This window comes from Bombina bombina, chromosome 3, assembly GCF_027579735.1.
Source record: "Bombina bombina isolate aBomBom1 chromosome 3, aBomBom1.pri, whole genome shotgun sequence".
NCBI classification, from domain to species: Eukaryota; Metazoa; Chordata; class Amphibia; order Anura; family Bombinatoridae; genus Bombina; species Bombina bombina.
The window spans coordinates 759,972,716-759,995,372 of NC_069501.1; the positions used below are offsets into that span (position 1 = coordinate 759,972,716).

Consider the following 22,657-nt stretch of genomic DNA (forward strand, 5'->3'; position numbering starts at 1 on the left):
AACATCACGGGGATATTATTGTAGATCCATAGAATGAGGCAAAATACAAGTCCATTCGACCAATTATGGAGAGTCTGTGACAGATTTCCCATGAGGTGAAAAAGGAGCCACAAATCATAGCCCATATAAATCCCTCTAACAAGACCTGTACTCTGAGGGGAACCCGGGCCTCAACATAAACTGAGAACCCCTCTCTCTAAAGAATCAAACACAGATCTTCATTATTCTACCACCTCCAGTGGAGGCAAAGTAAAGACTGAGGTACACGTGAGGTGGAAGGGGTTTGGGAATGTTTGACTCCTCCTAGTAGTAAGCAAGAGTAATTCCCAAGAGTAATGGATTGTGGACTCTCACCACCTATATGAAAAAATGAATCAAGTATCACACTATAATTTTAATCCAGCTTTACTTAAACACTTAATAAAACAGTGAGATTCCTGTGATAAGACACAAAGTAATAAATGCAAACACAAAAAAGAAATGTGCACAAAAAGAGAATATAATATCCAGGGGTCTTCTGGATAAGTGTCCTTAAAAAAAAGAAATAAATAATAGTGAAGTCCTGTATAAGAAATCAAGTAAGCAGGAGAATGGAGATGTACTCGCATAATCCAGAACTATGACTTAGCTCTTAGTTAAAATGCCCATGAAAAAACTTTCGGTATACAGAAGGAACCGGAGAGACTTCCAGCAGGTTAAAAAAATGTTATTGCACAATTAAAATCCCTCGGATACTACAGACTTAACAAAGAACAAAGCCGTATAAGTTCAGCAAGGAACGCTGACACATCAAGTGTGAGCCGAAAGCAGAACAAAGTTCTGAAAGTCACAACCCTCCTAGTGATGCAGGGGTCGACACGGCCAATTGTCTCCGGCCCATTTTTGGTTCATAACCTGGGTAACACTTGTTTATTGGTGGCTAAATGTAGCCACCAATAAGCAAGCGCAACCCAAGTGCAGAACCTAAAATGGGCCGGCTCCTAAGCTTTACATTCCTGCTTTTTAAATAGATAGGAAGAGAACAAAGAAAAACAAAGAACAATTGATAATAGTAGTAAATTAGAAAGTTGCTTAAAATTGCATGCTCTGTCTGAATCATGAAAGAAAAAAATTGGGTTTAGTATCCCTTTAATGTTATTTATATGACACAAGTGAACTAGCACTGTCTAGCATTTCTGTTTAAAAAGCACTGAGATAAACAGAAGGCCTGCTAGGGCTTGGAAACAGGCAAACTTAGAGGTTGTAAAGAATATTAATATAACAATGTTGGCTATGCGAAGTAAAGGCATTATCTATCTTTTTAAACACTTAAAAAAAAAAAAAAAGTAGACTGTCGCTTTAATACTCAATGTGAAAGTGGTGGAGCTTATCAATATTAAAAAACTGTGATAATTATATTGTCCATGTAACATCAAATAAACAATACATTTGGCTGAATGATATTGCTATAGTTTACCATAAATAATGTTTATGCTTACACTGTTATACCGCTTTAACCATACATATATGATATGGCCTGCTTGACAGTTGGTCAATGAAATTTATAGAAGGGGACTACACAAAATGAAGATATTTTTTGCCACGCTAGCATGTTTCAACTCCACACACACACTTTAGAACATAAAGTTTGTTTTTGGCACAGGAACTCCTTTTTTTCTATTTTTATAGATGCTTTACACATTAAAATACACCCCCCCAAAAAAAAATTACAAATATTAGTATATATTTTCAGAACTCGTTTGATAAAAAAAAAAAAAAGTGTGCTTTTGAGAAAGTAAAAAGGTATTTAATATTGGTTTTCTACGAAATAATTTACAAGGATATTAAAATGAAAACATGACTAACAATATAATACTTTGATACCTATGAGGGACATTTATACACTTGTCATTTACGCACTGAATTGTAAAACAGTACACTTATAAAAATGATTATAATAATATGGTAAACTTGCCTGCTTTTTTAAAGAGTCATTCATTTCCTTCAGTGTGTCAAATGATGACTTCAACCTTTTATTTTCTTTAATCTTCTCTTTAAGGGCCTCTGAAAGCTGTTTTACTTCTGCTTCATGTCTCTGAGAAAAATGTAATATATTTTTAAATGGTATTATTGCATGAACCAAAAGGAATATCTGTACATACATATGTTACATTGCCAGCTGCACATGATTCGGCTAACACATACCAGTAAATAACAATGTGAAATCATTATGTTAAAGAATATTAGAAACATAATGTGGTTTTCCAGCAGAAAGAGAAGAAACACTAGTTATACAGTACTTGATATATCCAAAAAGATTATCTTGACCATTAACACTTTTGCTGCTAAGCCTATTTTCACCATAGTGCTGAGCCAATTTTGAGCTTTTTTGCTACCTACATCTAAACCCTATTGTACGTCAATTTTCAGTGAGTGACCCACATAAATTGTATTTTTTATTTTCCAGCAGGCCTACCATTATCACATTTATAAGTAATGGCATATGAGATAGTATAATTGTTTCTTAGATTTTAGTAAATAATACTGAGAATGGCCAAGTAACCACTGCTGTCACTTTGATCACATTACTAAATTGTCATCATGGGTAGCCAGTAGCCACATGTGAAATAGGGGGCCGTATGAGCTTTTGGGGTTATAATATAGATTAGAGAGGCCCCATTGTTCAGTACTGAAATAAAAGCACTTTTTTCTTGAAAGGTGATTACGATTACTACAGTGATCACCTGACTATACAGACAAAATTCATATTTTTTTTGGAGAGATGGACTTTATTAGGGGTCTCTACACATACCAGATTTTTTTAATGCACATATAAATTACCGATTCCCAAGCAAATCCATGTGTGTTTTATTTTTAAATGATCTTTTGTGTAGTACTGATCCAAGACCACCATCGTGAAAGAGCAGGCGATTCTCTTTCAAATAAAGGGTCTTGGAAGTTTGTAGCTGCTATGGGAGCTAAGATCAAGGGGATTAAAGAACCTCCCCCCATCCAGATCCCATACAGCTCTACACTGAGCATCCCGGTTCTGCCCCCTTTGTATGAAGCCTGGGAGTGCTGACCACTAGGCCACCAACGACCCCCGGCCTGTAGTGAGGGGGATTGCCGAAAACAGTGTTTGATTGGCAATCCCCCTTGCATGATGAGAAGGGCTTCTCATGTGCCTACAGGTGGCGATGTGCATGACGAGAATGCCTCGTCATGCACATCGAAGGGGTTGATTATAGTCTAAAAGAGGTTTTACATGGCAAAGGTACAGTAGTAGTTAAAGGGAAAGTAAACACTTTCAGATTATAATAATGTTGCACAGTAAAAAAACTTTGCAATATATTATCATTGTTTACTTTGCACCCCTTTCCTTTAGTTTAATTGTGAAAATTAATAGTTTTCCTATGCTGAGGATCAGAGGTGCACATGTCAGACTTCACAAGTCTAACTCTGCACCATAGCTGTCTCTAATTGGCCTCGGCAGAAAGAGTCCCTGTAAAATTACCTGTAATAGCCACCATTTGCTAGTGCTATTTCACACTTTGCAACTATTCTTTATTTACTGTACTTCCAAGTCTGTTTTTAAAATCTTGTCATTTGGTATGTGACGTTCACGCTTTGTCAATACTTGCTAGAATTCCTAAACTTACTAATGGATTAATGTCGTAACTTAACCTCTCTCAAACTTTTATGGTCAATTTTATATTTATCTCACTCCGACCTCGTCTGAATCAAACTTTTCCCATTTGGCCTTTTGAATGTCTGTTATCTTCTTATTAAAGTGACATGACACCCAAATGTTGAAGCACATGGAAGTGATGCAGCATAGCTGTAAAAAGCAGACTAGAAAATATCACCTGAACATCTCTATGTAAAAAAAGGAAGATATTTTACCTCACATTTCCTAAGTATTTACACCCCAGTGTAAAGAAACTTTAAGCAGCCAGTCAGGCAAAAGCATTACCTCAGCATTGCTAATGCCGATTGGCTATTGTGTGTTTTGTTTTTTCTCATCTCAGCTGAAGTATAACTGTATACACAGAACTTTCTCTGGTGAACAGAAGAAATTTTGAGGTAAAATGTCTTTTGAGACTTTTAGAGATGCTCAGGTGATATATTCTTGTCAGTTTGTTAGAGTTATGCTGCATCACTTTCAAGTGATTTAGCAGATGAGTATGTCCTTTTAACTAATTTAGTGGACACAGCTGACTGCATTGACCTATACATTTAAAATTTTTATAGGGAAAGGAAGGCAAGGGGATAGTATACCAAAGGCAATTAGTATTATCATATGCTTGTATTAATTATCTGTAAGTGAGACAATAAGAATTATGCAAGAAAGAAACAAGAAGTGAACAAACAAAACATAAGGCAAGTCTTGTTGTAATTTGTTATACCTTCAGGAATTATTTGTGGACACTTTGTCATCATACCTATATAAGCCTGTTGAACATACTATTCCTTAACCATGGCCATTGATGTTTGCCCACCACCCCTATTGTGGCTAGAATAGCTGCCACTCTTTTTGGAAGCCTTTCCACAAGACTTTGGAGCGTGTCTGTGGGAATCTGTGCCAAATAAATAAAAAGAGCATTTGTGATGTCAGGCACTGATGCTGGACGAGAAGGTATGGTCCACAATCAGAGCTTCAAATCATCAGATAGGTGTTGAATAGCGTTGAGTTCAGTGGCTCTATGAAGTCCACTCAAGTTCCTCCACACCAAACTTATCAAACCATGTCTTCATGGACCTTGCTTTGTGTAAGGGCCACAGTCATGAAAGGGCATTCCCCAAACTGTTGCCACAAAGTTGGCTTCCAAATGTCTATAGCATTAAGGTGACCCTTCCAGAAATGATTCCTAACTCCTGTACTCAAGTACCACTAGTTTTAGGGTAAATCACTGTTAGAAACCTCCAAAATTTAAGGATTTTTCTGCATGTAGACATTTTTTACTTAAAGTGACATTGAACTCAAAATAAAATCCCTCATAAAAGGCTTAAACATACATTTTCTGTAATTTACCTCCGGTAAATTATTATTTTTTCAGCTCTCTAAGAGGCTCCCTAAGTACGTTTCAGTTTACTTGACACTGCTATACTCTACACAACAACAACAACTGAATAGGATCAGTGTTTTCCATATCTTTGATAATTAAGCTCTGCACATATTTGACATACTAATAAAGATATAGAAAATTAAATTACCTCCTTCATTATTTGAAATTTAGCATGTATGGTCTCTTCAACACCCTTAATTTTGTTAACTGTAGCTTGATGTTTAAATAGCAATTCTTCTTTATCTCTTAAACGTCGCTCCCGTTTTTTCAGCTCAAGTGAATACTTTTGCTGTGAAATTCTTTCACTCTAAAAAGACAAAAACAATTACACCATGCTGTGAAAATCATATAATAAGCTAAATGATATTTTAAAATGAAGCCCTGAAGCTTGCAAATTAAACCTGTTCTTTAGCGGATTTAAGTGGAATACCAATTTAGTGTACCTGACAATTTAGGCTACTATAAGAATATGTTCCATTTTTGATACCTGAAGTTTTTGGTATATGTCAAACAATTCATCATAAATCTCGTGGACTTCAGATGGCAGAATATGAAGGCCTTTTAAAATGGAATTTGCTGCCTTCCTTGAGCTCGGTATCACAGCAATGCTGGTTTCCACAGAAGGTTCATTGCAGGAATTTGCTGCTAAATGAGATGGCAGCGTGACATCTAAAGAAGAAAAAAGTGAAGCAAGAACTAATATCACTTATTAAATGCGCCAACTTAAATCAAGCAATAAAACATTATGACAGCACTAAAATGTATCTGTATGTATATGTAGTTTTTAAAAAATATAATTTATGCTTACCTGATAAATTCATTTCTCCTGTAGTGTAGTCAGTCCACGGGTCATCCATTACTTATGGGATTATATCTCCTCCCTAACAGGAAGTGCAAGAGGATCACCCAAGCAGAGCTGCTATATAGCTCCTCCCCTCTACGTCATATCCAGTCATTCGACCGAAACCATACGAGAAAGGAGAAACTATAGGGTGCAGTGGTGACTGGAGTTTAATTAGAATTTAGACCTGCCGTAAAAACAGGGCGGGCCGTGGACTGACTACACTACAGGAGAAATGAATTTATCAGGTAAGCATAAATTATATTTTCTCCTGTTAAGTGTAGTCAGTCCACGGGTCATCCATTACTTATGGGATACCAAGCCAAAGCTAAAAGTACACGGATGACGGGAGGGACAGGCAGGATCTTTACACGGAAGGAACCACTGCCTGTAGAACCTTTCTCCCAAAAACAGCCTCCGAAGAAGCAAAAGTGTCAAATTTGTAAAATTTTGAAAAAGTGTGAAGTGAAGACCAAGTTGCAGCCTTGCAAATCTGTTCAACAGAGGCCTCATTCTTAAAGGCCCAAGTGGAAGCCACAGCTCTAGTAGAATGAGCTGTAATCCTTTCAGGAGGCTGCTGTCCAGCAGTCTCATAGGCTAAACGTATTATGCTACGAAGCCAAAAAGAGAGAGAGGTAAGCGAAGCTTTTTGACCTCTCCTCTGTCCAGAATAAACGACAAACAGGGAAGAAGTTTGACGAAAATCTTTAGTTGCCTGCAAATAAAATTTCAGGGCACGGACGACGTCCAGATTGTGCAAAAGTCGTTCCTTCTTTGAAGAAGGGTTAGGGCACAATGATGGAACAACAATCTCTTGATTGATATTCTTGTTAGTGACTACCTTAGGTAAGAACCCAGGTTTAGTACGCAGAACTACCTTGTCTGAATGAAAAATCAGATAAGGAGAATCACAATGTAAGGCCGATAACTCAGAGACTCTTCGAGCCGAGGAAATAGCCATTAAAAACAGAACTTTCCAAGATAACAGCTTGATATCGATGGAATGAAGGGGTTCAAACGGAACACCTTGCAGAACGTTAAGAACTAAGTTTAAGCTCCACGGCGGAGCAACAGTCTTAAACACAGGCTTAATCCTAGTCAAAGCCTGACAAAAAGCCTGAACGTCTGGAACTTCTGCCAGACGTTTGTGTAAAAGGATAGACAGAACTGAAATCTGTCCCTTTAACGAACAAGCAGATAAACCCTTTTCTAAACCTTCTTGTAGAAAAGACAATATCCTAGGAATCCTAACCTTACTCCATGAGTAACTCTTGGATTTGCACCAATATAAGTATTTACGCCATATTTTATGGTAAATTTTCCTGGTAACAGGTTTCCTAGCCTGTATTAAGGTATCAATCACTGACTCCGAGAATCCACGCTTTGATAGAATCAAGCGTTCAATCTCCATGCAGTCAGCCTCAGAGAAATTAGATTTGGATGTTTGAAAGGACCCTGAATCAGAAGGTCCTGTCTCAGAGGCAGAGACCATGGTGGACAGGACGACATGTCCACTAGATCTGCATACCAGGTCCTGCGTGGCCACGCAGGCGCTATTAGAATCACCGATGCTCTCTCCTGTTTGATCCTGGCAATCAATCGAGGAAGCATCGGGAAAGGTGGAAACACATAAGCCATGTTGAAGACCCAAGGTGCTGTCAGAGCATCTATCAGCACCGCTGATCCCTGATCCTGGATCCGTAACAAGGAAGCTTGGCGTTCTGGCGAGACGCCATGAGATCCAGATCTGGTTTGCCCCAAAGATGAAGCAGTTGGGCAAACACCTCCGGATGAAGTTCCCACTCCCCCGGATGAAAGGTCTGGCGACTTAGAAAATCCACCTCCCAGTTCTCCACGCCTGGGATGTGGATCGCTGACAGGTGGCAAGAGTGAGACTCTGCCCAGCGAATTATCTTTGAGACTTCCATCATCGCTAGGGAACTCCTTGTTCCTCCTTGATGGTTGATGTAAGCCACAGTCGTGATGTTGTCCGACTGAAACCTGATGAACCTCAGAGTTGCTAACTGAGGCCAAGCCAGAAGAGCATTGAAAATTGCTCTTAATTCCAGAATGTTTATTGGAAGGAGTCTCTCCTCCTGAGTCCATGATCCCTGAGCCTTCAGGGAATTCCAGACTGCGCCCCAACCTAGAAGGCTGGCGTCTGTTGTTACAATCATCCAATCTGGCCTGCGGAAGGGCATCCCCTTGGACAGATGTGGCTGAGAAAGCCACCATAGAAGAGAATCTCTGGTCTCTTGATCCAGATTTAGCAGAGGGGACAAATCTGAGTAATCCCCATTCCAATGACTTAGCATGCACAATTGCAGCGGTCTGAGATGCAGGCGCGCAAATGGTACTATGTCCATTGCCGCTACCATTAAGCCGATTACCTCCATGCACTGAGCCACTGACGGGTGTTGAATGGAATGAAGGACACGGCAAGCATTTAGAAGTTTTGATAACCTGTCCTCCGTCAGGTAAATTTTCATTTCTACAGAATCTATAAGAGTCCCTAGAAAGGGAACTCTTGTGAGTGGCAATAGAGAACTCTTTTCTACGTTCACCTTCCACCCATGCGACCTTAGAAATGCCAGAACTAACTCTGTATGAGACTTGGCAGTTTGGAAACTTGACGCTTGTATCAGAATGTCGTCTAGGTACGGAGCTACCGCTATGCCTCGCGGTCTTAGTACCGCCAGAAGAGAGCCCAGAACCTTTGTAAAGATTCTTGGAGCCGTAGCTAACCCGAAGGGAAGAGCTACAAACTGGTAATGCCTGTTTAGGAAGGCAAATCTTAGATACCGGTAATGATCCTTGTGAATCGGTATGTGAAGGTAGGCATCCTTTAAATCCACTGTGGTCATGTACTGACCCTCTTGGATCATGGGTAAGATGGTTCGAATAGTTTCCATTTTGAACGATGGAACTCTGAGGAATTTGTTTAGGATCTTTAAGTCCAAGATTGGTCTGAAGGTTCCCTCTTTTTTGGGAACCACAAACAGATTTGAATAGAATCCTTGCCCGTGTTCCGACCGCGGAACTGGGTGGATCACTCCCATTAGTAAGAGGTCTTGTACACAGCGTAGAAACGCCTCTTTCTTTATCTGGTTTGCTGATAACCTTGAAAGATGAAATCTCCCTTGTGGAGGAGAAGCTTTGAAGTCCAGAAGATATCCCTGAGATATGATCTCCAACGCCCAGGGATCCTGGACATCTCTTGCCCAAGCCTGGGCGAAGAGAGAAAGTCTGCCCCCCACTAGATCCGTTTCCGGATCGGGGGCCCTCACTTCATGCTGTCTTAGGGGCAGCAGCAGGTTTTCTGGCCTGCTTGCCCTTATTCCAGGACTGGTTAGGTTTCCAGCCCTGTCTGTAGCGAGCAACAGTTCCTTCCTGTCTTGGAGCGGAGGAAGTTGATGCTGCTCGTGCCTTGAAGTTACGAAAGGCACGAAAATTAGACTGTTTAGCCTTTGGTTTGGCCCTGTCTTGAGGCAGGGCATGGCCCTTACCTCCAGTAATGTCAGCGATAATTTCTTTCAAGCTGGGCCCGAATAATGTCTGCCCTTTGAAAGGAATATTAAGCAATTTAGATTTAGAAGTCACATCAGCTGACCAGGATTTAAGCCACAGTGCTCTACGCGCTTGAATGGTGAATCCGCAGTTCGTAGCCGTAAGTTTGGTTAAGTGTACTACGGAATCAGAAATAAATGAATTAGCTAGCTTAAGGGCTTTAAGCTTGTTCATAATCTCATCCAATGGAGCTGTGCTAAGGGTCTCTTCCAGAGACTCAAACCAGAATGCCGCCGCAGCAGTGACAGGCGCGATGCATGCAAAGGGTTGTAATATAAAACCTTGCTGAACAAACATTTTCTTAAGGTAACCCTCTAACTTTTTATCCATTGGATCTGAAAAAGCACAGCTATCCTCCACCGGGATAGTGGTGCGCTTAGCCAGAGTAGAAACTGCTCCTTTCACCTTAGGGACCATCTGCCATAGGTCCCGTGTGGTGGCGTCTATTGGAAACATTTTTCTAAATATAGGAGGGGGTGAAAAAGTCACACCGGGTCTATTCCACTCCTTGTTAACAATTTCTGTAAGCCTTTTAGGTATAGGAAAAACGTCAGTACACGCCGGTACCGCAAAATATTTATCCAGCCTACATACTTTCTCTGGAATTGCAACCGTGTTACAATCATTCAGAGCCGCTAATACCTCCCCTAGTAATACACGGAGGTTCTCAAGCTTAAATTTAAAATTTGAAATGTCTGAATCCAGTTTACTTGGATCAGATCCGTCACCCACAGAATGAAGCTCTCCGTCCTCATGTTCTGCAAATTGTGACGCAGTATCAGACATGGCTCTATTATTATCAGCGCACTCTGTTCTTACCCCAGAGTGATCGCGTTTACCTCTTAATTCTGGCAATTTAGATAGTACTTCAGTCATAACATTAGCCATGTCTTGCAAAGTGATTTGTATGGGCCGCCCTGATGTACTTGGAGCCACAATATCACGCACCTCCTTAGCGGGAGGCGAAGGTACTGACACGTGAGGAGAGTTAGTCGGCATAACTTCCCCCTCGTTGTCTGGTGATATTTTTTTAACATATAAAGTTTGACTTTTATTCAAAGTAACATCTATACATTGAGTGCACAAATTTCTATTGGGCTCCACATTGGCCTTTAAACATAATGAACAAACAGATTCATTTGTGTCAGACATGTTTAAACAGACTAGCAATAACACTAGCAAGCTATATAAAAAACGCTACTGCGCTTTTAAAAAAACATAAAAATGTGACACAGTTGAATTAACAATGAACCAAATATGTTAAAACAACCAAATTTTAACAGAAAATGTATAAAGTTAGCAGAGGATTGCACCCACCAGCAAAAGGATGATTAACCCCTTAATACCCAAAACGGATAACAGTTGAAATAATAAACGATTTTATCACAGTCAAACACACTGTCACAGGTCTGCTGTGACTGATTACCTCCCTCAAAACTAGTTTTGGAGACCCCTGAGCTCTGTAGAGACGTCCTGGATCATGGAGGAAGAAATAGGAAGACTGTGACTAAATTTTTACTGCGCAATAAAGCGCTAAAATAGGCCCCTCCCACTCATATTACAACAGTGGGGAAGCTCAGTAAACTGTTTTTATTCAGAAAAAAACGACAGCCATGTGGTAAAAATCATGCCCATAAAGTTTTATCACCAAGTACCTCAGAGAAAACGATTAACATGCCAGTAAACGTTTTAAAAATTGAAAATTATGAAGTGTTATTAATAAGCCTGCTGCTAGTCGCTTTCACTGCAGTGCAGGCTCAAATATTATTTTAATATTGACAGTATTTTCTTAGTAAAATTCCATTCCCCAGAAATACCTCAGAGTATACATACATACATATCAGCCTGATACCAGTCGCTACTACTGCATTTAAGGCTGCACTTACATTACATCGGTATTAGCAGTATTTTCTCAGTCAATTCCATTCCTTAGAAAATAATTTACTGCACATACCTCCTTGCAGGTGGGTCCTGCATGCTATCCCCTGTTCTAAAGTTACCTCACTCCTCAGAATGGCCGAGAACAGCAAGTGGATCTTAGTTACGACCGCTAAGATCATAGACAAACTCAGGTAGATTCTTCTTCTAATGCTGCCTGAGAACAAACAACACACTCCGGTGCCGTTTAAAATAACAAACTTTTGATTGAAGAAATAAAAACTAAGTTTAACACACCACAGTCCTCTCACACGTCCTATCTTTAGTTAGGTGCAAGAGAATGACTGGGTATGACGTAGAGGGGAGGAGCTATATAGCAGCTCTGCTTGGGTGATCCTCTTGCACTTCCTGTTAGGGAGGAGATATAATCCCATAAGTAATGGATGACCCGTGGACTGACTACACTTAACAGGAGAAAGACACTTTGCATTATCAAAAGCATTTAGAAGAACTTAATAGTTGCAGAAAAATTACTCATGCATGCAGTTTATAACTTTTATAACTAAATTTTTAATATTTTTTTTTATTTGATGCCAGCACTTTAATCAGTACCTGTTTCTGTATATATATGAGTGCTGAAATCCGGAAATGGATATGCAGCCTGATCATCAAGGATGTTGTCATCAGAGGTATCCAGGTGACTTGAATCATACGAATGCTCATTTTTACTAGCACCACTGAAAAATAATACATTTCATTTTCAAATACGTCTTTATCTTCATGAAAGATACCCATGATATCCAGCATCTTAATAATCAAACACTGAAATAAAACCTTATATGGTGCATTTGATCTCTACAGTTCACAGTGGTTTTCATTTCATGAACATATTATACAGCTGTAATAAAAACAGACAACCCACATGTAATATCTTCAAATAAACGGAAAATATTAGTCAAACGTTTCTAAATGTGAATAAGAAGTTATTAAAGGAACAGGCAAATTTACAGTTTGCTTCTTATGAGATTATTCTTCAAAGAAGAATAACAAAAGAATAAGTAACTTTGATAAAAGAAGTTAACTGGAAAGTTGTTTAAAATTGCATCCTCTGTCTGAATCATAAAAGTTTAATTTTGAGTTTATTGTCCCTTTAAACATGTTAACCTTTTTAAAATACACAAAATATTTTTAAGTAAAAGCTATTAAAATGTAAGGTGAAAAAAACAATATGTGTCTGATTGTAGGTATCTGGGTTGTGGGATTCTATTGCTCACTGCTTAAAAGGGACATTCTAGCCACAATTGGATTGTACACCAGACAGTGCATTTCAATTTTGAATAGAAGCATTTTTGCAGAATACATATATTAGTAAAAATGCTTCTAGAAAAAGCTATAGCTGTTTTAAGAGTGTATTTAGGTATGCTCCGTGAACCAGAATTTTAAACACAGCACTTGTTCAGAGAGCCAAAGCATTTGTATTATCTGGCAATGTATCAGGTTAGCATTTATGCAAATTGAATTAAGCCCCACTAGCTATTTGAGCAGCTGCAGTATTTAAGATGCTGGCACACTGAGAATATCTAGCTATGCTTCACATGCACATACTGAGAAAAATGCTAACATTAAAAGAGTGATAACTTTAACTAGAAGCATTTTTGCCAATATATGTAGCTATTCAAAGATGTAATTCATCTATGTGTATTTCAATTTTGACCGTAATGTCCCATTAATAGGGACAGCTTCCATAATAAAAACAGTAGGTTTATTCAGCACAGGAATGATGTTTTAAAAAAAAAAAAAAAAAAGCTGCAATACTTTTTGAAACAATTTCTTTTAGATAGAAGATAAAAAACAGTTAGCGTATCACTTCCCTTTAAACACACCTACTTAACACATACCTTAGTGATACAAAAAGCATAAAAACATAATTTATGTAAGAACTTGCCTGATAAATTCATTTCTTTCATATTGGCAAGAGTCCATGAGCTAGTGACATATAGGATATACTGTACAATCCTACCAGGAGGAGCAAAGTTTCCCAAACCTCAAAATGCTTATAAATACACCCCTCACCACACCCACAATTCAGTTTTAACAAATAGCCAAGTAGTGAGGTGATAGAAAAATAAAGTAAAAAGCATCAAAAAGGGAATTGGAAATATAATTGTGCTTTATACAAAAAAACATAACACCATAAAAAGGGTGGGTCTCATGGACTCTTGCCAATATGAAAGAAATGAATTTATCAGGTAAGTTCTTACATAAATTATGTTTATAATTGGCAAGAGTCCATGAGCTAGTGACGTATGGGATAGAAATATCACTAGAGAGGGATAAAATAAAAACAGACATTTTCCGATGAAAAAATTAAATCCATAACCAAACAAAATAAGTTTTTCTCATAAATGAAATAAAAAAAACCTAAAAACATAAGCCGAGGAATCAAACCGAAAGAGCCGCCTGAAGAACTTTTCTACAAAAAACTGCTTCAGAAGAGGCAAATAAATCAAAACTGTAGAATTTAGTAAATGTATGCAAAGAAGACCAAGTCGCTGCTTTGCAAATCTGATCAACTGATGCTTCATTATTAAAAGCCCACGAAGTGGAGACTGATCTAGTAGAATGAGCTGTGATTCTCTGAGGCAGGGCCTGACCCAACTCCAAATAAGCCTGAAGAATCAAAAGTTTTAACCAAGATGCCAGGAAAAAGGCAGAAGCTTTCTGACCTTTCCTAGAACCAGAAAAGACAACAAATAGACTAGAAGTCTTTCTGAAATCTTTAGTAGCTTCAACATAATATTTCAAAGCTCTTACAACATCCAGAGAATGTAAGGATCTTTCTAAAGAATTCTTAGGATTAGGACACAAAAAGGGGACAACAATTTCCCTATTAATGTTGTTAGAATTCACAACTTTAGGTAAACATTTAAATGAAGTCCACAAAACTGCCTTATCTCGATGGAAAATCAGAAAAGGCGACTCACAAAAAAAAAAGAGCAGATAATTCAGAAACTCTTCTGGCAGAAGAGATAGCCAAAACGAACAACACTTACCACATAAAGTAGTTTAATATCCAAAGAATGCATAGGCTCAAAAGGAGGAGCCTGCAAAGCTTTCAAAACCAAAATTAAGACTCCTAGGAGGAGAGATTGATTTAATGACAGGCTTGATACGGACCAAAGCCTGTACACAACAGTGAATATCAGGAAGCTTAGCAATCTTTCTGTGAAATAAAACAGAAAGAGCAGAGATTTGTCCCTTCAAGAAACTTGATAAACCTTTATTCAAACCATCCTGAAGAAACTCTAAAATTCTAGGAATTCTAAAAGATTGCCAGGAGAATTTATGAGAAGAACACCATGAAATATAAGTCTTCCAAACTCGATAGTGATTGATACTATGTTACAGGCTCATAAACCTGTTTCTAGGAAAATTTATTGAGTCAGAAAAACCTCCATGATTAAGCACTAAGCGTTCAATTTCCATACCTTAAAATTTAGCAATTTGAGATCCTGATGGAAAAATGGTCCTTGAGACAGAAAGTCTGGTCTTAAAGGAAGTGGCCAAGGTTGACAAAAGGACATCTGGACAAGGTCCGCATACCAGAACCTGTGAGGCCATGCTGCAGCTACCAGAAACACAAACGAATGTTCCATGATGATTTTGGAAATCACTCTTGGAAGAAGAACTAGAGGCAGAAAGATATAAGCAGGTTTGTAAAACCAAGGGACTGCTAATGCATCCACCGATTCCGCCTGAGGATCCCTGGACCTGGATAGGTACCTGTGAAGTTTCTTGTTTAGATGAGAAGCCATCAGATCTATTTCTGGAAGACCCCACATCTGATCTGAAAAAACACATCTGGATGGAGAGACCACTCCCCCCGATGTAAAGTCTGACGGCTGAGATAATCCGCTTCCCAATTGTCTATACCTGGGATATGTACCGCAGAAATTAGACAAGAGCTGGATTCCGCCCAAGCAAGTATTCAAGATATTTCTTTCATAGCTTGAGGACTGTGAGTCCCACCTTGATGATTGACATACGCCACGGTTGTGACATTGTCTGAAAACAAATAAACGGTTCTCTCTTCAGAAGAGGCCAAAACTGAAGAGCTCTGAGAATCGCACGGAGTTCCAAAATATTGATTGGTAATCTCGCCTCTTGAGATTTCCAAACCCCCTGCGCTGTCGGAGATCCCCAGACAGCTCCCCAATCTAAAAGACTCGCATCAGTTGTGATCACAGTCCAGGCTGGACGAACAAAAGAGGCCCCTTGAACTAAACGATGGTGATCTAACCACCAAGTCAGATAGTCGAACATTGGGATTTAAGGATATTAATTGTTATATCTTTGTATAATCCCTGCACCATTGGTTCAGCATACAAAGCTGAAGAGGTCTCATGTGAAAACGAGCAAAGGGGATCGCGTCCGATGCTGCAGTCATGAGACCTAAAAACCTCCATGCACATAACTACTGAAGGGAATGACTGAGACTGAAGGTTTCGACAAGCTGCAACCAATTTCAGACGTCTCTTGTCTGTTAGAGACAAAGTCATGGATACTGAATCTATTTGGAAACCTAAAAAGGTTACCCTTGTCTGAGGAATCAAAGAACTTTTTGGTAAATTGATCCTCCAACCATGTCTTTGAAGAAACAACACTAGTTGATTTGTGTGAGATTCTGCAGAACGTAAAGACTGAGCAAGTACCAAGATATCGTCCAAATAAGGAAACACCGCAATACCCCGCTCTCTGATTACAGAGAGTAGGGCACCGAGAACCTTTGAAAAGATCCTTGGAGCTGTTGCTAGGCCAAAAGGAAGAGCAACAAATTGGTAATGCTTGTCTAGAAAAGAGAAACTCAGGAACTGATAGCGATCTGGATGAATCGGAATATGAATATATGCATCCTGTAAGTCTATTGTAGACATATAACGCCCTTGCTGAACAAAAGGCAGAATAGTCCTTATAGTCACCATTCTGAATGTAGGTATTCTTACATAACGATTCAAAATTTTTAGATCCAGAACTGGTCTGAAAGAATTCTCCTTCTTTGGAACAATGAACAGATTTGAATAAAACCCCAGACCCCGTTCCTGAAAAGGAACTGTCACAATTACCCCAGATAACGCCAGGTCTGAAACACACTTCAGGAAAGCCTGAGCCTTTACTGGGTTCACTGGAATACGTGAGAGAAAGAAAGAAACTTCTCACAGGCGGTTTTACTTTGAAACCTATTCTGTACCCTTGAGAAACAATGTTCTGGATCCAATGATTTTGGATTGACATCCTTGCAAAATCTTAGTCTGCCCCCTACCAGCTGAGCTGGAATGAGGGCCGCACCTTCATGCGGACTTGGGGGCTGATTTAGATCTTTTAAATGGCTTGGATTTATTCCAGACTGGAGAAGGCTTCCAATTAGAAACCGTTCCCTTAGGGGAAGGGTTAGGTTTCTGTTCCTTATTTTGACGAATTTACCCTTGATTTTTTATCCTGAGGCAAAAAAGCTCCCTTTCCCCCAGTGACAGTTGAAATAATAGAATCCAACTGAGAACCAAATAATTTATTACCTTAGAAAGAGAGAGATAGCAACGTTGATTTAGAAGTCATATCAGCATTCCAAGATTTAAGCCATAAAGCTATTCTAGCTAATATAGCTAAAGACATATATCTAACATCAATTGTAATGATATAAAAAATGGCATCACAAATGAAATTATTAGCATGTTGAATTAGATTAACAATGCTATACACATTATGATCTGGTACTTGTTGTGCTAAAGTTTCCAACCAAAACGTTGAAGCAGCAGCAACATCAGCCAAAGAAATAGCAGGCCTAAGAAGATGACCTGAACATAAATAAGCCTTCCTTAGATAAGATTCAAGTTTCCTATCTAAAGGATCTTTAAAAGAAGTACTATCTGCCGTAGGAATAGTAGTACGTTTAGCAAGAGTAGAGATGGCCCCATCAACTTTGGGGATCTTTTCCCAAAACTTCAATCTATCAGTCGGCAAAGGATACAGATTCTTAAACCTTGAAGGAGTAAAAGAAGTACCCAGTCTATTCCATTCCCTAGAAATTACATCTGAAATAGCATCAGGAACTGGAAAAACCACTGGAATAACTACATGAGGTGTAAAAACCGAATGTAAACGTTTACTGGTTTTAATATCAAGAGGACTTGTCTCCTCCATATCTAATGCAATCAACACCTCTTTTAATAAGAAACGAATATACTCCATTTCTCCAACATTGGTGTGTCCGGTCCACGGCGTCATCCTTACTTGTGGGAATATCTCTTCCCCAACAGGAAATGGCAAAGAGTCCCAGCAAAGCTGGCCATATAGTCCCTCCTAGGCTCCGCCCACTCCAGTCATTCTCTTTGCCGTTGCACAGGCAACATCTCCACGGAGATGGTTAAGAGTTTTTTGGTGTTTAAATGTAGTTTTTTATTCTTCTATCAAGTGTTTGTTATTTTAAAATAGTGCTGGTATGTACTATTTACTCTGAAACAGAAAAGGATGAAGATTTCTGTTTGTGAGAGGAAGATGATTTTAGCAGACAGTAACTAAAATCGATTGCTGTTTCCACATAGGACTGTTGAGATGAAGTAACTTCAGTTGGGGGAAACAGTTAGCAGACTTTTCTGCTTAAGGTATGACTAGCCATATTTCTAACAAGACCATGTAATGCTGGAAGGCTGTCATTTCCCCTCATGGGGACCGGTAAGCCATTTTATTAGTCAAACAAACAGAATAAAGGGCTTAATATGGGCTATAAAACTGGTAGACACTTTTATGGGCTAAATCGATTGCTTTATTTGGGCATTTTATTCATGTTTATGCTGATAATTCACATTTATAAACTTGGGGAACGTTTATTAAACGGCAGGCACTATGTTAGACACCTTTTCCAGTCAGGGGGCCTTCCTAGTTGTAGGCTGAGCCTCATACTTTTTCACATATTCAGTAATAAAGTGTTTTCTGTTTAAAATTTAAAGAGACAGTAACGGTTTTGTTTTAAAACATTTTTTGTGCTTTATTGACAAGTTTAAGCCTGTTTAACATGTCTGTGCCTTCGGATAAGCTATGTTCTATATGTATGAAAGCCAATGTGTCTCCCCATTTAAATTTGTGTGATAATTGTGCCATAGCGTCCAAACAAAGTAAGGACAGTACTGCCACAGATAATGAAATTGCCCAAGATGATTCCTCAGATGAGGGGAGTAAACATGATACTACATCATCTCCTACTGTGTCTACACCAGTTTTGCCCACGCAGGAGGCCCCTAGTACATCTAGCACGCCAATGCTTATTACCATGCAACAATTAACGGCTGTAATGGATAACTCCATAGCAAATATTTTATCCAAAATGCCTACATATCAGAGAAAGCGCGATTGCTCCGTTTTAAACACTGAAGAGCAGGAGGGCGCTGATGATAATTGTTCTGTCATACCCTCACACCAATCTGAAGTGGCCATGAGGGAGGTTTTGTCAGATGGAGAAATTTCAGATTCAGGAAAAATTTCTCAACAAGCTGAACCTGATGTTGTGACATTTAAATTTAAATTAGAACATCTCCGCGCACTGCTTAAGGAGGTGTTATCTACTCTGGATGATTGTGACAACTTGGTCATTCCAGAGAAATTATGCAAGATGGACAAGTTCCTAGAGGTTCCGGTGCACCCCGACGCTTTTCCTATACCCAAGCGGGTGGCGGACATAGTGAATAAGGAGTGGGAAAAGCCCGGCATACCTTTTGTTCCCCCCCCCCTATATTTAAGAAATTATTTCCTATGGTCGACCCCAGAAAGGACTTATGGCAGACAGTCCCTAAGGTCGAGGGGGCAGTTTCTACTCTAAACAAACGCACTACTATTCCTATCGAGGATAGTTGTGCTTTCAAAGATCCTATGGATAAAAAATTGGAGGGTTTGCTTAAAAAGATTTTTGTACAGCAAGGTTACCTTCTACAACCCATTTCGTGCATTGTTCCTGTCACTACAGCAGCGTGGTTCTGGTTCGAGGAACTAGAAAAGTCGCTCAGTAGAGAGACTCCATATGAGGAGGTTATGGACAGAGTTCACGCACTTAAGTTGGCTAACTCTTTTATTTTAGATGCCGCTTTGCAATTAGCTAGATTAGCGGCGAAAAATTCAGGGTTTGCAATCGTGGCGCGCAGAGCGCTTTGGCTAAAGTCTTGGTCAGCGGATGTGTCATCCAAGACAAAATTGCTTAACATCCCTTTCAAAGGTAAAACTCTATTTGGACCAGAATTGAAAGAGATTATTTCAGACATCACTGGGGGAAAGGGCCACGCCCTTCCACAAGATAGGCCTTTCAAGGCCAAGAATAAGTCTAATTTACATTCCTTTCGCAATTTCAGGAACGGACCGGCCTCTAATTCTGCATCCTCTAAGCAAGAGGGTAATGCCTCACAACCCAAACCAGCCTGGAAACCGATGCAAGGCTGGACCAAGGGTAAGCAGGCCAAGAAGCCTGCTGCTGCTAACAAAAAAGCATGAAGGAGTAGCCCCTGATCCGGGACCGGATCTAGTAGGGGGCAGACTCTCTCTCTTTGCTCAGGCTTGGGCAAGAGATGTTCAGGATCCCTGGGCGCTAGAAATAGTTTCTCAGGGTTATCTCCTGGAATTCAGGGAACTACCCCCAAGGGGAAGGTTCCACATGTCTCACTTATCCTTAAACCAAATAAAGAGACAGGCGTTCTTACATTGTGTAGAAGACCTGTTAAAGATGGGAGTGATACACCCAGTTCCAATAAAGGAACAAGGAATGGGATTTTATTCCAATCTGTTCGTAGTTCCCAAAAAAGAGGGAACTTTCAGACCAATTTTGGATTTGAAGATCCTAAACAAATTTCTCAGGGTACCATCATTCAAGATGGAAACCATTCGAACGATTCTACCCACTATCCAGGAAGGTCAATTTATGACTACCGTGGATCTAAAGGATGCATACCTACATATTCATATCCACAAAGAACATCATCAGTTCCTAAGGTTCGCCTTTCTGGACAAACATTACCAGTTTGTGGCCCTCCCATTCGGGTTAGCCACTGCTCCAAGGATTTTCACAAAGGTACTAGGGTCCCTTCTAGCGGTTCTAAGACCGAGGGGCATTGCAGTAGTACCTTACTTGGACGACATTCTAATACAAGCGTCGTCCCTGTCAAAAGCAAAGGCTCATACAGACATCGTTCTGGCCTTTCTCAGATAACACGGATGGAAGGTGAACATAGAAAAAAGTTCTCTGTCTCCGTCAACAAGAGTTCCCTTCTTGGGAACAATAATAGATTCCTTAGAAATGAGGATTTTTCTGACAGAGGTCAGAAAGTCAAAACTTCTAAGCATTTGTCAAGTTCTTCATTCTGTTCCACGTCCTTCCATAGCGCAGTGCATGGAAGTAGTAGGGTTGATGGTTGCAGCAATGGACATAGTTCCTTTTGCACAAATTCATCTAAGACCATTACAACTGTGCATGCTCAAACAGTGGAATGGGGACTATACAGACTTGTCTCCAATGATTCAAGTAGATCAGAAGACCAGAGATTCACTCCGTTGGTGGCTGACCCTGGACCATCTATCCCAGGGAATGAGCTTCCGCAGACCAGAGTGGGTCATTGTCACGACCGACGCCAGTCTAGTGGGCTGGGGCGCGGTCTGGGAATCCCTGAAAGCTCAGGGACTATGGTCTCAGGAAGAGTCTCTTCTCCCGATAAACATTCTGGAACTAAGAGCGATCTTCAATGCTCTCAGGGCTTGGCCTCAGCTAGCAAAGGCCAGATGCATAAGATTCCAATCAGACAACATGACGACCGTTGCGTATATCAATCATCAGGGGGGAAAAAGGAGTTCCCTGGCGATGAAAGAAGTGACCAAAATAATTCAATGGGCGGAGGATCACTCCTGCCACCTGTCTGCGATCCACATCCCAGGTGTGGAAAACTGGGAAGCGGATTATCTGAGTCGTCAGACATTCCATCCGGGGGAGTGGGAACTCCACCCGGAGATCTTTGCCCAAATAACTCAATTATGGGGCATTCCAGACATGGATCTGATGGCGTCTCGTCAGAACTTCAAGGTTCCTTGCTACGGGTCCAGATCCAGGGATCCCAAGGCGACTCTAGTAGATGCACTAGTAGCACCTTGCACCTTCAACCTAGCTTATGTATTTCCACCGTTTCCTCTCATTCCCAGGCTGGTAGCCAGGATCAATCAGGAGAGGGCCTCTGTGATCTTGATAGCTCCTGCGTGGCCACTCAGGACTTGGTATGCAGACCTGGTGAATATGTCATCGGTTCCACCATGAAAGCTACCTTTGAGACAGGACCTTCCTGTTCAGGGTCCATTCGAACATCCAAATCTGGTCTCCCTCCAGCTGACGGCTTGGAGATTGAACGCTTGATTCTATCGAAGCGTGGGTTTTCAGATTATGTGATAGATACTCTGGTTCAGGCCAGAAAACCGGTAACTAGAAAGATTTACCATAAAATATGGAAAAGATATATCTGTTGGTGTGAATCCAAAGGATTCCCATGGAATAAGATAAAAATTCCTAAGATTCTCTCCTTTCTACAAGAAGGTTTGGAGAAAGGATTATCTGCAAGTTCTCTAAAGGGACAGATCTCTGCTTTATCTGTCTTACTACACAAAAGACTGGCAGCTGTGCCAGATGTTCAAGCATTTGTTCAGGCTCTGGTTAGGATCAAGCCTGTTTACAGACCTTTGACTCCTCCCTGGAGTCTAAATCTAGTTCTTTCAGTTCTTCAAGGGGTTCCGTTTGAACCTTTACATTCCATAGATATTAAGTTACTATCTTGGAAAGTTTTGTTTTTGGTTGCTATTTCTTCTGCTAGAAGAGTTTCAGAGTTATCTGCTCTGCAGTGTTCTCCGCCCTATCTGGTGTTCCATGCAGATAAGGTGGTTTTGCGTACTAAGCCTGGTTTTCTTCCAAAGGTTGTTTCTAACAAAAATATTAACCAGGAGATATTTGTACCTTCTTTATGTCCGAATCCAGTTTCAAAGAAGGAACGTTTGTTACACAATTTGGACGTAGTCCGTGCTCTAAAATTCTATTTAGAGGCTACAAAAGATTTCAGACAAACATCTTCTTTGTTTGTTGTCTATTCTGGTAAAAGGAAAGTTCAAAAAGCGACTTCTACCTCTCTTTCCTTTTGGCTTAAAAGCATCATCCGATTGGCTTATGAGACTGCCGGACGGCAGCCTCCTGAAAGAATCACAGCTCACTCCACTAGGGCTGTGGCTTCCACATGGGCCTTCAAGAACGAGGCTTCTGTTG

The 22,657-nt window shown here is 40.0% G+C and overlaps 1 protein-coding gene across 2 annotated transcripts in view; it reads right to left on the minus strand.

Annotated features, from left to right (window-relative positions):
- The window catches only part of CCDC138 (coiled-coil domain containing 138), a 160,389-nt gene that overhangs the window by 123,799 nt on the left and 13,933 nt on the right, over positions 1-22,657 (minus strand). For both annotated transcript variants that reach the window (XM_053707614.1, XM_053707615.1), the window contains exons 3-6: positions 11,944-12,068; positions 5,533-5,714; positions 5,194-5,352; positions 1,955-2,074 (exon numbers count right to left, since the gene is read on the minus strand). In XM_053707614.1, the coding sequence (XP_053563589.1) occupies positions 1,955-2,074; positions 5,194-5,352; positions 5,533-5,714; positions 11,944-12,068 (586 nt within the window). The remainder of the gene's footprint in view (positions 1-1,954; positions 2,075-5,193; positions 5,353-5,532; positions 5,715-11,943; positions 12,069-22,657) is intronic.